Source organism: Sus scrofa, chromosome 17 (genome assembly GCF_054392235.1).
Source record: "Sus scrofa isolate SSC_HxYL_T2T_F1_AM1 chromosome 17, Sscrofa_HxYL_maternal_Yorkshire_Landrace_v2.0, whole genome shotgun sequence".
In the NCBI taxonomy this organism is placed as follows: Eukaryota; Metazoa; Chordata; class Mammalia; order Artiodactyla; family Suidae; genus Sus; species Sus scrofa.
In genome coordinates, this window is record NC_139399.1 from 39989429 (window position 1) to 40006573 (window position 17145).

General features: G+C 40.7%; 1 protein-coding gene across 6 annotated transcripts in view; it reads left to right on the top strand.

Annotated features, from left to right (window-relative positions):
• Positions 1-17145, top strand: part of DNAAF9 (dynein axonemal assembly factor 9) — a 152369-nt gene that overhangs the window by 20704 nt on the left and 114520 nt on the right. For all 6 annotated transcript variants that reach the window (XR_014832059.1, XM_021078125.2, XM_021078124.2 and 3 more), the window contains exons 2-6: positions 3542-3621; positions 9337-9456; positions 13600-13724; positions 15277-15373; positions 16242-16348. Coding sequence is in view for 5 of the 6 variants with exons in the window: in XM_021078125.2 (XP_020933784.2) it covers positions 3542-3621; positions 9337-9456; positions 13600-13724; positions 15277-15373; positions 16242-16348 (529 nt within the window). In the remaining variant the exon portion in view is untranslated. The remainder of the gene's footprint in view (positions 1-3541; positions 3622-9336; positions 9457-13599; positions 13725-15276; positions 15374-16241; positions 16349-17145) is intronic.

Here is a 17145-nt window from a genome sequence, read left to right on the forward strand (position 1 = left end):
GATTTCGCTTCTACAACCTACACCACAGCTCACGACAACCCACTGAACAAGGGCAGGGATTGAACCCGCAACCTCATGGTTCCTAGTCGGATTCGTTAACCACTGCACCACGACAGGAACTCCCGAGAAAATATTTCTTCATGTCTTTTGCCTATTTTCCAATTGGATTGTTTGGTATCTTGCTGTTGAGTTTTGAGAGTTTATGTTTTACTTGTGAAATAAGTGATTTGCAAATATGTTCTCCCAACCTGTGGCTTTTCTTTTCATTCTTTCAACAGGTTCTTTCACAAAGCAAACATTTTTAATTTTGATGAAGTCCCAATTTATCAAATTTTTAATGGCTCTTTTATATATCAACTCTAAGAACTAAGTCCTAAATATTTTCTTCTAAAGATATTTTATAGTTTTACATAAAAAATTTTAAATCTGTGATCTATTTTGTTAATTTGTTTGTGAGGTATAAGGTTTAGATTGAGGTTCATGTTTTTGTCTATGGATATCCAACACCATTTATTGAAGACACTGTTTTTCTTCTGTTGTTGTTCCAACACCATTTATTGAAGAGGCTCTTTTTCCTCCACTGAATTGCTTTCCAAACTTTGTCAAATATTAATTGGCTATGTTTGTATGGACCTATTTCTAGCTGTTATTTGCCATTTCATTGATATATGTGTCTTTCAGCCAGTGCCATTCAGTCTTGATTACTCTAGCTATATAATAAGTCTTGACATCAGGTAGGGTGGTTCCTCCCACTTTATTCTTTTTCCAAAAAGTTTTTGCTATTCTAGTTTCTTTGCCATTTCATATAAACTCTAGAGTAATCTTGTGTATATCTACAAAAAACCTTGCTGGGATTTCGATAGAAATTGTGTCAAACTTACACATCAATTTGAGGAGAATTGACATTTATATCTATGTTGAGTCTTCCAGGCCATGAATACAGTGTGTTTCTACACTTATTTGATTCATCTCTTATTTGATTAGCTTTATTAGTGTTTTGTAGTTTTTACCATGTAAGTCCTGTGCATCTTTAGATTTATATTTAAACGATACTGTATTTATTGTATTATTTTTTTTTTGCTTTGTAGGGCCATGCCCACATTATATGGAGGTTTCCAGGCTAGGGGTCTAATTGGAGCTACAGCTGCCAGCCTATGCCACAGCCACAGCAACACCAGATCCGAGCTGTGTCTGCAACTTGCACCACAGCTCACAGCAACGCCAGCTCCTTAACCCACTGAGTGAGGCCAGGGATGGAACCTACAACCTCATGGTTTCTAGTCAGATTCGTTGCCGCTGCACCACTACAGGAACTCCAATGATACTGTATTTTTAATTTTGGTTTCTGTCTGTTTATACAGTTGGGGTTTGTTTTTGTTTTTGTTTTTGTTTTCCTTTTTTGGCTGTCCCACAGTATGTGGAGTTCCTGGGCCAGGGATCAGATCCGAGCCACAATTATGGCCTACACAGCAGCTGCAGCAATGCTGGATCCTTTATGCACTGTGAGAGGGCCAGGGATTGAACCCGTGTCCCATTGCTCCAGGGACTCTGCAGCTCCTGTTGTGCCACAGCAGGAGTTCCTACAGTTGTTTTTTTCTTTGTTGATATTGCGACTCCATTTAACTCACTTATTCTAAGATTTATTTTCTGTAGATTCTGTGAGATTCCTTACATAGACCATCATGTCATCTGCAAATAGGGATAGTTTTATTTTTTCCTTTTCTATCTGTATGCTTTGTATTTCCTGTTTTTGCCTTATTGCATTGGCTAGAACTTCTAGTATTGAAACTTGAACGGGAGTAATGACAGCAGTCATCTTTTTCTTGTTCCTCATTTAGTCTTTCACCATTAAGTATATCCCAAACTTTGCTTCGGAGGTTTTTTGTAGATCATCTTTAACAAGTTGAGGAAATTCATCTAGTTCTAGTTTTCCGAGTGTTTGTATTGCAAATGGGTGTTGATTAGATTTTGTTGGATGATTTTTCTGCATCAATTATATGGTTTTTGTCTTTTTTTTTTGGCCATTTCTTGGGCTGCTCCTGCGGCATATGGAGGTTCCCAGGCTAGGGGTCCAATCAGAGCTGTAGCCGCCGTCCTACGCCACAGCCACAGCAGCGCCAGATCTGAGCTGCGTCTGTGACCTATACCACAGCTCACAGCAACACCAGATCCTTAACCCACTGAGCAAGGCCAGGGATCGAACCCACAACCTCATGGTTCCTAGTCGGACTCGTTAACCACTGAGCCACAATGGGAACTCCAATTATATGGTTTTGTGATTTTTTTTCTTCATTAGCTTGTTAGATGATGGATTATATTGATTGATTTTCCAGTAATGACCCGGACTTGGATCTCTCTTGGTCATGGTGTCTCAATCTTTTATATGTTGTTGAATTCTACTTGCGATAGTTAATTGGGATTTTTACATTTATATTCATGATGGATATTGGGCTGTAGTTTGTTCGTTTCTTTCTTTGTCTGGTTTTGGTATTAGGTGGAAGATTGTAAACATCTTGAGGAAAACAGGGATAAGGGTCACTAAGTCATGGATTTGGGATGTGGGAACATCAGAAAGAATCCAGAGGGAAGGGGGAATTCAAGGAAGGGAAATGCTGTGGTCTGGCTGGAAATACTGTTGCCTGAGTGAGTGTAGGGCAGTGTACCAAAAGAGAAGGGTGAGGATGAAGTATGATTGTTACGGATGGAACAGTTAGTGTAGGTGGTTTGTGGAGGATCTTAGTTAATAATGTTGTGGTAGAGCTGGGAATATGTTGATGGTAAGGACAAAAAATTAATATAGAAGTGTTAGGGAATGAATAGTGGGGACAGATCTTGAACCTGAAGGTTATGTGAACACTCAGTGGAAGATCAGTCTTAAGCAGGAAAGCAAGCACCTCTCTCTGGGGCTTCTGGGAAGGAGGAGGGATTGATATGGACAGCATGGGGTCCTTTGAAGTGACATTAATGTCTCCTTATCCTTTGTTTGGGAGGAATGGCATAACCTTAAGACCAAAGGAATCGGAGGTCTGCACAGAAATGGGAGCAAGTATCATCTTCCTACACTCTCTGTGGGGGTAGTTGTGACTAAGAATCAGAGCTGCCTTAAGGTCCATAGATGAGCTTTTGGTTTTTATCTGTTTGTTTTTGTTTTGTTTTTAACTGATCGATGAGGACCACAGGACAGACTAATGTGGAAACTTTTCTTTGATAATCTTCAAAAATGAAAAGTCATTAGAGGTCCGTCTGGTCAGCTGCTGAGTTACAGTCCTGTGCAGCATTGATCATGAGAGGACTTTTGGCTCCATCCTTTGTTGATCCAGAGAGAGTTTGTAATCAGCAGTTCAGACTTAGTCTTCAGACTAATTCTGCATCATCTCTTCTTTAAAAATAGAGAGAAAAAGAATACTCTCTCTCTCTCTTTTTTTTTTTTGGATTCTGATACCAAAGCCACACAAGGACTAGTTTCCATCCCTAACAATCATTCTCTTCCTCATGCCTTCATGTGCTGGCTTTCAGGAAGCTGATTTCTGTTTTATTGCAGCTGCAGTCGACTCCGCCAGGTTCAGAGCATCCTGACCCAAAGCAGCAAGTCTCAACCCGATGGGATCCTCTGCATCCTAGGTCAGTGTTTTTATCAAGGTGGGACTCAGGGCTGGGGCAGCTTGGCCTCTGTTCACAGGAAGGTATTGATAGTGATATCACTGTGAGATAAGCTGTGAGTTAGTATCCTTCTCTCAGCTCTTGTTCCCCTGAAATCTGTTGTTGTTTTAATGAGGTATCAGTGAGACCTTACATAACGACCTTACAAGGGAGCAGTGTTGTCCAGAAAAGGAAAATGAGACTCTGAGAGATGAAGCAGACTTGCTCAGAGCCATAGAATGGCAGAGTTTGGTATTTATTTGTTCTTTAACATTGTTATTATGAAACTATATCATATAATTAAAAAAAATTAAAACAGCACACAAATAATAATGAACAAAGCTTTCTAATCATCCCAGATACCCAGCCCCAGTTATCGCAGAGATGACACTGTCATCTGTATGCTAGTTTTTTTTTTTTTTTTTTAGAAAGGGAACATATTTGTGTCCTGTTGTTAACCTAATTGAAAATTCGCTTGACAGTATATCTTGGAGATTTTTCTATATCAAGTAGACCTCCTTCTTTATCTCGTTTTCACTTACATTCACAGAATTGAGTCATAAAAGTTACTTAGATCAGGTTGTTTGTTGGTCAGCTACCCATTTTCCTTCCCCACAGTGAACCAGTTTTCTTGTTTGTCCTTCCTCAGATACTCTATGTGTAATTTTGTTTTTTCACTTACTAGCACTTCCATTTAAACATTTGAGAGGCAGTGAATGTGCAAAGTGGTTAAAAACATGGACTCTGGAGCCAAGCAGCTTTGGGGTTTGAATCCTGGCTTCATCCTCACTTAACCCAGAGACACAGTTTATGGTGGGCCTGAAATTCCAGTCATTGATTTCAAATGCTGAAATAACACTCACTGGATTCCCTTTCTAGCTTGCAGCCATCAAAGGGATGGGGGGGGGCTCTCTTTGTTATGGATTTATTTATGAATGAAACCACTTGTTTGTTACTATATTTATGCTGTTATTTCTATTAGTTAAGGCTTAACCTAGTAAAAATAAGTAGCATACAACTGATATGTGGACTGCTTAAATATAGAATACTAAAGGACTGAGGAAAGGATCAACTTATAAGAATATCATGAGACCAAATTTATACACACACATATTTTATGGAAACACAGATGTTGCAGAAATGGATGTTTGAGGTTGGGTGTGAAACTGGAGGTTAAAAGTTAATAAACCTTCAGGACAAAGAACTGTATGTGAAAGTGAAGCAAGAAATCAGTGAGGCACTTGCATTTTTAAATGGCTTCTGAGGTTTAAGTAATTCTACTTTTTGAGGTCATTAGAGTTAACACAACATTTCATGGTTGGTTGGTTGGTTGATTTAATTTAGCCTTCTAACCCTTCCAGTACCCTTCTGAGTAACTCTGACTCAACTCTCTCCACTTTTACATTTGTCATTTAGTTATTATGGTATAGGAAGTGTTCTCACTGATTTTCTGCCAACGTGTTTTTTTTGTTTTTTTTGTTTTTTTGTGTTTTTTTTAGCAGCTTTATGGGAGTTCCCATTGTGGCTCAGCAGTTAACGAACCTGACTAGCATCCATGGGGATGCAGGTTTGATCCCTGGCCTCGATCAGTGGGTTAAGGATCTGGCATTGCTGTGAGCTGTGGTATAGGTTGCAGATGTGGCTTGGATTCTGTGTTGCTGTGGCCGGTGGCTTCAGCTCCAATTCGACCCCTAGCCTGGGAACCTCCATATGCCATGGGTGCGGCCCTAAAAAGACAAGAAGACAGGAAAACAAACAAAAAAAACCCCTGAAAAACAAAACAAAACAGCTTTATAAGGCAGTGCAATTGATGTAAACTGCACATACTTAAAGTATACAGTATAATGTTTTGACATCTGTATACACATGTGAAACTACCACCACAATCAAGGGGTAATGTCCATATCCATTATCTTCAGGTTTCCTTGTGGCCTTTTGTAAGGTCTCCATTCTGTTCTTTCTCCACTCCCAGGCAACTACTAATACGCTTTCTGTCACTGCATTAGTTTGCATTTCCTAGAGTTTTATTTAAATGGAATCATACTGTATGTATTTTATTTTCTCTGATTTGTTTCACTTAGCATAATTATTTTGAGATTCATCCATTTCATAGCATATATCAAGAGCTCACCCCTTTTTATTGGTGATTGGTGTTTTTTTTTTGGCTGCGCCTACAGCATGTGAAAGTTCTCAGGCCAGGGATCAAACCCTCACCACAGCAGCAACCCAAGCCTCTTCATTGATAATTCAACCTGCTGCACCACAAGAGAACTCCCTGGTGATTAGTATTTTATTACATGTACATACCAGTTTGTTTACCCATTCAACTGTTGATGGGTATTTGAGTTTTTTTTGTTTTTTTTTTTTTGCTTATTACAAATAAGCTGCTATAAACATTTGCATACAAAATAGTTTACTGTGTTATATTCTTACCAGCAGTTCCTGACAGTTCCATTTTTTAAATAATAAACTAATTTTTTAGACCAGTTTTAGATTTGCAGAAAGATAATAAAGAGTAAAGACATACAGAGGTAGAACACAGTTCCCATGTACCCCTCACCCAATTTCCCCTGTTATTAGCATTTTGATGTTGTACATTTATTACAGTTAATCAAGATTAATATTATTAACTAAAAAAATCCACCCTTCATATTTCCTTAGGGTTTTTTTTTTTTTTTTTTCTTTTTTCTTTTTTGGCCACCTGGTAGCATATGAAGTTCCTGGGCCAGGGATCAGATCTGAGCCACAGTTGCAACTTAAGCCACAGCTGCCTCAATGCCAGATCCATAACCCACTGCACTGGTCTGGGATCAAACCTGCATCCCAGCGCTCCCTAGGTGCTGGTGATCCCATAGGCCACGATAGGAACTCCCACATTGCCTTAGTTTTTGTACCTAATGTCCTTTTCAAACTCTTGCAGGATCCCATGTTAAATTTAGTTGTGATGTTTTCTTCAGCTCCTTTTGACTGTGACAGTTTCTTAGACCTTTCTTGGTTTTGATGACCTTAACAGTTTTGAGGAGTACTAGTCAAGTATTTTGTAGCATGTCCCTCTGTTAGGATTTTTCTTATGTTTCTCTCATGATTAGACTAGGGTTATGGATTTTGGAGTGGAAGGCCTGTGAAATACCATGCTTGTTTCATCACCTGGTATCAAGAATACATACTATCAACATGAGTTTTCACTGTTTATATTGACTTTGATCACTTGGCAGAGATAGTATCTGTCAGGTTCTGAACTGCTATCTTTGGAAGGAAGTTATCTTTGGAACTGCTATCTTTGGAAGGAAGTTACTATGCAGGCCACATTTAAGGAGTAGGAATTGTGCTCCATTGCTCCATTGCTTTGAGAAGGGTAATATCTACATAAATTATTTGAAATTCTTCTGCATGGGATATATTTCTCTTCTTCCCCATTTATTTATTTATTCAATCATTTGTATCAGTATGGATTCATGGACATTTGTTTTACCTTTGAGTTAAAATCCAGTACAATTTCATTTATACTTGAGTTTACAAAAATCCACTGTTGCTTCAAATTATTCCAGCTTTGGCCATTTGGAATTCTTTCAGTTGGTTCCTATGTCCCTCCCTTTGACATAGCCCCATCAAAGTTTTAGTTTGTTTAACACTTTTGTACTTTCTGACAGTATAAGCTACCCTAAAGTCTTTTTTCTGTTTTGTTTTGTTTTTAGGGCCACACATGTGGCATATGGATGTTCCTGGGCCAGGGGTTGAATCCGAGGTGCAGCTGCTGGCCACTGCCAAAGCCATGGCAGTGCAGGATCCAAGCCATGTCTGCAACATACACCACAGCTCACAGCAACACCGGATACTTAACATACTGAATCGAGGCCAGGGATCAAACCTACATCCTCATGGCTAGTAGTCGGGTTTGTTACCTTTGAGCCACAACAGACACTCCAAGATACTTTAGTGTTAATTTGTATATTATCTGCTCTGGTTCTAGAATCAGCAGTTTCACTAAGGAGCCCTGATTTCTTTCTTCTCTTTTTTTTTTTTTTTTTTTTGGCCACACCCCAGGCATGTGAGAGTTCCCAGGGCAGGGATCAAACCCATGCCACAGCATCAATCTGGGCCACTGCAGTGACAACACTGGATCCTTAACCCACTGTGCTGTAAGAGATCTCCAGCCTTGATTTCTTTTATTGGAGAATGTTAATAGAAACCAAGATCTGGTCTTGGGTTTGCTCTTTGCTACCGGGATGGTGTAGCTTCTAAGCCCTCTCGGGTGACAGAGTAAGGAAATGTACATGTGTACATTAACTGGTGTATATACAGAAATCTATAAATGTTATGTCACCGTCTCTATCTGTATTATGCTAAATATGATTCATGTTAATGTTTCCAGCTCAAACCCATTACCCCATGATCATTCTAGTCTCCTTCTCTTGCTTATCTGTAAACTCCCATTCCACCAAGGAAAAGCTTGTCATCTACCATCCACCATCCATTTACTTGTGTAATTCCAGTATACATTTGTGGTAGTATCCAATTTAATGTTAACCCATGATATCCTATAAGAAACAACTTTATCAACTAGAGTACCGTGCTTACATGTAGTGTTTTTTGCCTTTGTTTTTGTGGCAGTTTATGTAACTGGAATCCTTAGACGAGGACATGCTGCCCAGTCTACTGGTTATTTTTAATTTCGTAGCCATTTCGGCTTCAGGGCTTTTGTAGGCCTGGTCATTCCTGCTTTTGATTCTTTTTCATCCTTCCCTTCACGGAAGTGTTGGATGGGATAGGAGAGGGTGTACTTTGATCTAGTTGAAAAAGTAGCCTTCCCATATTTGAAGTCCTCTGCCACAGGTGGTTCTTAGGCCCTTCTGGTCTGAATAGCCAATACTTTTCACTGATATGAATAACCTTTGGCAGTCCTGTTTCTCGGGCTTCAGCCATATTTTCATTCTTGGAGCTTCTTCTGCCCCACTCTTTCCTCTTACCCTCACATAGACGGCTGCCTCCTGCCGTTGACATGTCCTCTTGCCAGAGCCACAGACACCCAGGAACCAGGTAGTATATGTGTCTGCAGCATTGAAAGGCAGTTGTGAAGGCTGTCTTGCTTAATTTCCTTTTGTTTATCTCTGACCCAGCACCTCTACACTGTAAGCTTTGTGAGGACCATTTGTTGGTATATTTGCCACACACTTCAGCATCCAGCACAGTGCTAGGCCTCGGGCCTCATAAATATTCGTGAAATGACAAATGTCCATAGATTCATTCACTGGTCCTCTTTTCATTTCTTTGAGTTTTTTTCAAACCACCTTAATCCCCCTTTATCTGGTCCCACATATTTTGGTAAAGGTTTCTGATGCCTGTTCTTATTCCAGCTGAAAATATTATGAAATCTTTAACCAGCCATGACAGAACTTGGACTGTATTTTCTGGTTCCTTCTATCCTCAAGAATTGTGTTTGACTAAATGAACGGGTTTCTATAGTCTACACTATTTGACTGTCTCAACTATATAGATCTTGAATCCAAGTAAGGGTAGCTGATACTGAGGCCTGCTTTCGCAGAGAGAGTTGTTTGATTTCAGGTGCAAAACTGGTCTGAAGTACTGCCTTTAACCTCACCATCAGGGTTTTGCTGATCAAGAGCAAACTATTGGAGCTCAGTTACCCCCACCCCCGCCAGTACAGTACAGCTGATCATAGCCTCCTTTGCCTTGCAGGAATCGATAGCAGGTACAATGAAGGCTGCAGAGAGCTGGCAAATTATCTTCTGTTCGGTTTGTACAATCAGAATACCAGTGATTTTGAGAAATCTGGGTTTTCTGAAGAAGTTCTTGATGGTAAGTATATATTGATAAATTCTTTGTGTGAGAGGAGTAGGTGATTTATTCCTTTGGATTCTTACTTAATGATCCTTTTGTGGAAAAATACCAAATTTAAAATAGCCTGAAGCCCCAGTAAGTTTTTGCTTTTTTTAATTAATGAAAACCAACATTTTTTCTTTGCTGAGATATTAAGTAGTATGTTCTGTTGGTCACCTGATGGATATAAGAGACTAGTGACAAGTAGTTTTCAGAATATGTTTACTGAGTAAATCAGCTTTAGAAGAAAAAAGTAAACATCAATGTTTGGCTTTATATCTTCTTGGCAAAGCACTAGTTTTCCTTTGAATTGCCCACTGCCTCTGCATGCTGGGAGGTTCATATTATGTGCTGTTGTCCTATGAAAGCACTTTCAGCTGTGAGTCAAGGATGAGCCTGCAGGCTACTCCTACCAGGAAGACTTCATGTGGCTCTTCAGCTTAGGAACAAAGACTCTTTGTCCTGCTCTGTCTTTGGGAATTGTTTTCTGTGTGACTGTAATTCATGATGATGCCTGTGACCACAATGCAGGCTTTCTACTTACATTCCCCTTTCCTCGGCTCTGAGACACTCATCCCGTGTTGATGCTGCTGTGGGGTAATGCCCAGGAGCTATCTCTGCTATCACATACTTAGCATCATGACTTGTCTGCCAGATGGATCAGGAGACACAGGAATACACAAATCAAAATGGACAAGAGACAGCTCTTGTGAAGCAGCTGGGGGATGCATGAAAGCAAGCATCTGATGTTGAAATAATCTTGCTGTAGATCTAGTGCAGTGATTCTCAACTGGGGGCAGTTTTATCCCGCAGAGGACATTTGGCAATATCTGAATACAGTTTTGGGAGTTTTTTTGTTTTTTGTTTTTTGTTTTGCTTTTTTAGGGCCACACTCCTGACATATACAAGTTCCCAGGCTGGGGTCGAATCAGAGCTGCAGCTGCCGGCCTACACCACAGCCTCATCAATGCTAAATCCAGGCCGAGTCTGTGACCTACACTGCAGCTCACAGCAATGCCAGATCCTTAACCCACTGAGTGAAGCCAGGGTTCAAACCTGCATCCTCATGGATACTATTCAGGTTCGTTACCACTGAGCCACAATGGGAACTCCCTGAATGCAGTTTGATTGTCACAACAGGGCAGAGTGTATAGAGGCCAGGGGTGCTGCAAAACACCCTACAATGCACACACAGGATAGCTTCCCACAGCAAAGAACGATCTGGTCTAAACTGTCAGTAGTTCCGAGGTTGAAGAACCCAGGTCTGCTGTATGTGAAAATTTTTCTGTAGTAAAGTCCTTAAGTACCTGTCCTTATTAAGGACTGATTAAAAATTTTCTTTTTGTTAGGAAATAAAGAGAGAACAGGCTGAAATTATTCCTTCTGTTAAATATTTTTCAATTCAAATTTAGTTTCAGATTTTTATTTTTAAAAAATACTTTCTTACACTGGTTTAGAAAGAATTCATCTTGGCAACACATTTAGAGAGTTGTAAAAAGGCAGATGCAGAGTTCCGTTGTGCCTCAGTAGGTTAAGAATTTGGTGTTGGCACTGCTGTGGCTCCAGTCGCTGCTGTGACATGGGTTCCCTTGCCCAGGAACTTCCCCATGCTGTGGATGTGGCCAAAAAAAAAAAAAGAGGCAGATGCTTGTACTAGCCACATATTTCACTACAGCCAAGGTTACTAAGGCCACTGCAGTACAAAAATTAACGAAATAGTTTATATCCTCAGTAGTGCTCTTTTTTGCATATCTTTGTCTTTATCTTGTCATCTAGCACAATGAGTGCTTATAATAAATTCATTGTATATTATTAATTTATTTATTTGGCTGCCCCTCACAACATCTAGAAGTTCCCAGGCCCGGGATCAAACCTTTGCCACAGCAGTAATCAGAGTCATAGCAGTGATAGCACTGGATCCTTAACCCACTGAGCCAGCAGGGAATTCCAATAAATTCATTTTTTTAAATACAAGTAGCTGGAAAGCTTAGTTTACTGGATTTATGCTTCTAAATTTTGATCTCTATTTATCTGAGAGGAAAAGAGACAAACACAAAGGGTTTATTTTTATTTTTTATTTATTTTTTGTCTTTTTAGGGCCACACCTGAGGCGTATGGAGGTTCCCAAACTAGGGGTCCAATTGGAGCTGTAGCCACTGGCCTATGCCAGGTCCAAAGCAACGTCAGATCTGAGCTGCATCTGTGACCTATACCACCACTCACGGCAACGCCAGATCCTTAACTGACAGAGCGAGGCCAGGAATTGAACCTTTGTCCTCATGGATGCTAGTCACATTTGTTTCCGCTGAGCCACAATGGGAACTCCACAAAGGGTTTATTTTTATTTTATTATTATTATTATTTTCTTTTTGTCTTTTGCCTTTTCTAGGGCTGCTCCCGTGGCATATGGAGGTTCCCAGGCTAGGGGTCTAATCGGAGCCGTAGCCACCAGCCTATGCCAGAGCCACAGCAACACAGGATCCGAGCCACGTCTGCGACCAACACAACAGCTCATGGCAACGCCGGATCCTTAACCCACTGAGCAAGGCCAGGGATCGAACCCGCAACCTCATGGTTCCTAGTCGGATTCTTTAACCACTGAGCCACGACGGGAACTCCCAGGGTTTATTTTTAAAAGAAACTTTTAAAGTGGTTTAAGTGTTCATTCAATTCTCTTATGCTTTCTTCTTTTCCCTAATTGTCTAGTCTATTAAAATCTGTTGTGATGACATTAGTCGTCTGAGATCCCAAGCATGCTTAGATTTAGTAACTGTTGCATTATTTCTTTTACTGGATTCTAAGAGTACAGTCGACACAGGAAGCCTTCTGTGACACCACACTCTCATTATTGAGCTGGTGATCCTCATGTGACTCCGGGTGGCAGTGGTGGGGGGAGTCTCCCAGCCAGGATGAGAGGGGGCCTCTTTCCTCTCCCTGGCTACCTTTTAACTCCAGCACTTAGCTGAGAGCCAGCAGTAAAGAGGCCTTTCAGGCTGTGTTCCTAGAACACCTTGAGTATGACCACATGTGGCACTCAGAGTGACTTAAAAAGCCACCTTCATGGAGCTTTATTTCATGAGGCCACCTAGCAGTGTTGTCAGCTGAGATCAGTATTCACTGGACTTAAGTTTCCATGGATCATGGTCAGTCACACTGTACCACTGTGTTGGCATTGCCTCAGATGCTCTTTGCCCCCATGCTCTTCTCTCACCTCCAGCTACCTCCTCTAGTCTCTTCCTTAGTGTCACCTTGTTAGAAAGAGACCAAATGACTCTGGTGTCTGAGGAGTCATGGAATGGAGCCTCTGCCTTTTTTCTGCAAGTATGACTGCTTTCTTTTTCAGTGTTCAAACTGGTTTAATACTCCTGCTCCATTCCATGGCTCGTTTATTAGTTTATGTTGTTTTATCTGCACCATTGAGATTGTTTAATTTATTTAACCCACCAGCATTGACGGTTGTTCCTTAAATAATGTGAACTGTAGATCTATTTATGGAAGGCTTGTCCATTTGCCTCTGCTTCCTTCCTCTTAGCCTTTCCTGTGTACAGAGTTCACCCCTGTATACTGTAACCCTTCCCAGTTCCCAAGGAAAGGGATGTGCTGACAGGCACTGACAGGTGACATCCTTGGGCCTACAATTGTCTTGAGCCAGATGAGCCAGCAGCCAAGAACTTTAGATACTGATGTCAGCAGGAGAACCAGTCACTGGCCATATTTGGCACTATTTTCCTGCCTCAATGGCTTTTGGCTATGGAGTTTCCTTTTACTGTTTATCTTCTCAGTGAAGTTTGGTACAACTGATTTTGCTGTGTTGAACTTTGCAAACCCTGAAAGCTGTTCTTTTGACTTATTCTGTGCCTGCACTACCTTAATAAGGGAACTGTGGTGGTAGAAGTGTTGTGTGGGGACAAGGAAATCCTTGCTGTCTACACTTGGGTGTTCTATACTCACTTTGAAGCATGTTGCCTAATTAAAGAATTTTCAGTTTAGAGTTTTGTTACATTGTCTCTGAAGTAGTTGTAATGGTTTTACTGATAATGTGGTCAGGATGTCCTAAGGAAATGCTTTTGACCATCTTGTGTTTTAATTTGGTTGTGTTTTTTTTGTTTTTTGTTTTTGCAGATGTGATTATATTGATTAAATCAGATAGTGTCCATCTGTACTGTAATCCTGTAAACTATCACTATCTCTTACCCTATGTGGCACATTGGAGAAATCTGCATTTCCACTGCATGACTGAAAATGAGGTGAGGAGAAAAGATGGAATAGGCCCTTAGAGATGCTCTAAAGATAATCTTCCAGGAAAGTAGAATCAGAACAGGAGACCCTTAAGAAAATCAAATTGCAAAATATGGTTACACAAAAAAGGTTATTTGTTTTAGGGGAATTTTTCCTATGTCATTATGAGGCTACCTTAGAGATAAATTATATTCCTGAAACAAACAAAAAGGACTCTTCAAATTGGGACCTAATGGTAGGCTTGTGAACCTACCTTCCTGCCCTGCTTCTTCATCACCAGCCTGGATCTATTCCCTCAGGCCTAGGAACTGCCTCAATGGCCTTTCATAAGTTCTGTGACATTTCTGTGTTTGGATTTCTTAGTATGTGTTTCTCTTTCCCTTTGAACCCATTTTAAAGGTTTGGCTGGGAATTAAATTGGGACTCAAGATTTCATGGAAATTGTAATCTGATGTAGGTCAAGAACGCTTCTTTCCATGTGAGCATTTGGGGGATTTTTGTGGACACCTTTTATCTCTTCCATTTAGGTTTCTTTGAGTTGATTTTTGTGTGTGGTGTAAGGTAAGGGAATAACAATGTTTCTGACCAGCAAACATATAAAGTTGTTTTTTGTTTTGTTTTGTTTTTTGCTTTTTAGAGCCATACCCATGGCATATGGAAGTTCCCAGGCTAGGGGTCCAATCGGAGCTACAGCTGCTGGCCTACACCACAGCCACAGCAGCTCGGGCTCTGAGCCACATCTGCGACCTACACCACAGCTCACAGCCACGCCAGATCCGTGACGCACTGAGTGAGCCAGGGATCGAACTCGCAACCTCATGGTTCCTAATTGGATTTGTTTCCGCTGTGCCATGACGGCAACGCCACAAAGTTGATTTTAAAAACATCCTCTTGGAGGGAGTTCCCATCGTGGCTCAGTGGTTAATGAATCCAACCTGGAACCATGAGGTTTTGGGTTCAATCCCTGGCCTCCCTCAGTGGGTTAAGGATCCGGCATTCCTTGAGCTGTGGTGTAGGTCTCATGTGCAGCTCAGGTCTGACGTTTCTATGGCTCTGGCATTTCTGTGGCTCTGGTGTAGGCTGGTGGCTACAGCTCTGATTAGACCTCTACCCTGGGAACTTCAACATGCCAGGGGTGTGGCCCTAAAAAGACAAAAAGGCAACCAAAAAAAATTTTTTTTTTTTTTTTTACTAAAAAAATCCTCTTGGAGTTCCTGCTGTGGCTCAGCAGTAAGGAACCTTACTAGTATCCATGAGGATGTGGGTTCAATCCCTGGCCCTGCTCAGTGGTTTGAGGATCTGGTGTTGCTGAGAGCTGTGATGTAAGTCGCAGACACGGCTCAGATCCCGAGTTGCTGTGGCTGTGGCGTAGGCCGGCAGCTGTAGCTCCGATTGGACCCCTAGCCTGGGAACCTCCATATGCCGTGGGTGCGACTCTAAAAAGCAAAAAACAAAAACACCCTCTTGGGACATTTGGGACAACTAATAAAAATGCAGAGAAAATGAGAGCCTTTGTATGATGTCTCTAGGGCCTGTTTTCATTTTAACTTCCTTCTTTAGTATGAGGATGAGGAAGCTGCAGAAGAATTTAAAATCGCCAGCTTTGTGGACATGGTTCGAGACTGTAGTAGAATTGGCATTCCTTACAGCTCTCAAGGTGCGTATCTGATGGTCAGCCGTTTTGGAACCTTGCTGGGATGGTGTGTGTGTCCCATGTCCTTACTTCTCTGATCAGTGGAGGCATTCAGCTGCAAAACCCATTGATCTATTTTCACTAAAGGCAAAGAATATTAAGCAGAATGAAATTTGGGAATTTTCCAGTGCAAGCCAGTGTTTATACCTGAAGTTTCAGTAGCAGTACAGCAAGCTACCAGCAGTCAGATGGAAAAACTGATAAAGGATTTACCTTAGTTTCTGTCTAATCTATACCACTTATTATACATGGACTGTAGATGTGGGGCGTCTTGCTAATAAGAAATTTGTGTAGGTGTTATAAGTATGCTGACAGTGAGCCTCAAAAATAATGTGTAAAAATACAGGGGAAAAAGTCAAGTTTAGCTGTGTTTGTATCTTATTTAAAAAAAATAAAAACAACTTTTACATTGAAACTTACTGTTATAAGAAAGGGAAATTTTTGATTTAGTAATTTTCCCTTGAGGAAGTTGGTTAGCTATGTTTCTTAGGGAAAAGGAACCAAGTTTTGGTCTATAAATAATTATATCCTCTAAGTGATACAAGTCAGATGTAATAGGCCACTCTTTATTTATTAATTACTTACTTGGGAAACTAGAATGTGAAAATACTTTAGAGAAATATGAATTTTTGCAATTTGTTTATAGTTTGTATTTTCTTTGACTTTCATTTCTATTGTTAATATCTAGCCATTTTATCTGTTTCAGTTTTATTTTACCAGGTGAGGCTGTCGCGAACTTGTGAGAAACGATGCCTGTCTGACCACATTAGATCAGGTTTATTCAGCTGTGTCCAAGATGGTATTTGATACATGTTTTACTTGATTCCTCTAGGTCACTTGCAGATATTTGATATGTTTGTAGTGGAGAAATGGCCAATTGTACAGGCCTTCGCACTTGAGGGCATTGGAGGGGATGGATTTTTTACCATGAAATACGAGGTATGTATGAAAAGCGGTACACCTGATTTTTGTCCACCACTGGGTTGATTTTTTGAAGGACCTCAGTGTGAGTGTTCATTATAACCCTGAAAAGCTTGCAGTGACCTCCAAAGGGTTTGGAGCAACTTACAAGACTTTAAATGGAAAGTACTTGCTGTTTAAGGCTGGTCCTCAAACCGAACTCTTGGGTCCTTTATTTGTGGAGTTCTTCTCTGTCCTCCTTCCTCCCCTTTCTCCATTCTGAGTTCACTATAGCACCCTTGGCTGACTCCTTTTTATAGCTTTTATCATCTCTGTCAACACATTTGTCACCCACACACACAGATCCACCCCGGTCTCTGAATTGAAAGCGCCTTGAGAACAAAAGCAGTCTTCTTGTTGTTTGTCTCTCAGAAGTGCATATAATTTAACTATTCAAGAGAAGTGGGACAGTGCAGAATTTTGTATAAGTACTGTATACTAGAGGAATAAAAGGGTTAGCCTTAGTGATAAGAACAGTCATCTTTTATTTCAATATTCTTTGCACCTGCAGGATGACTAATAAATGTTTGTTAAATGAATTAATGAATGAGACTGGGAGTGGGGATCATCCAGGGTATACATTAGGGAGGATGACCTGATATCCACATGCCTCCTCCATGGGATCCCCACTGAGATGACCTGCCCCAGCACAGGAACCAGGGAGAGGGAGCTTTCGACATGCTAGAAATGGGAACATAATTTTAGGGCTACAGTAAGTGGGAACTTTGGAAGCAAGGCCCAGGACTAAGTCCTGCCCTTCCTTTTGAGTGGCAGTG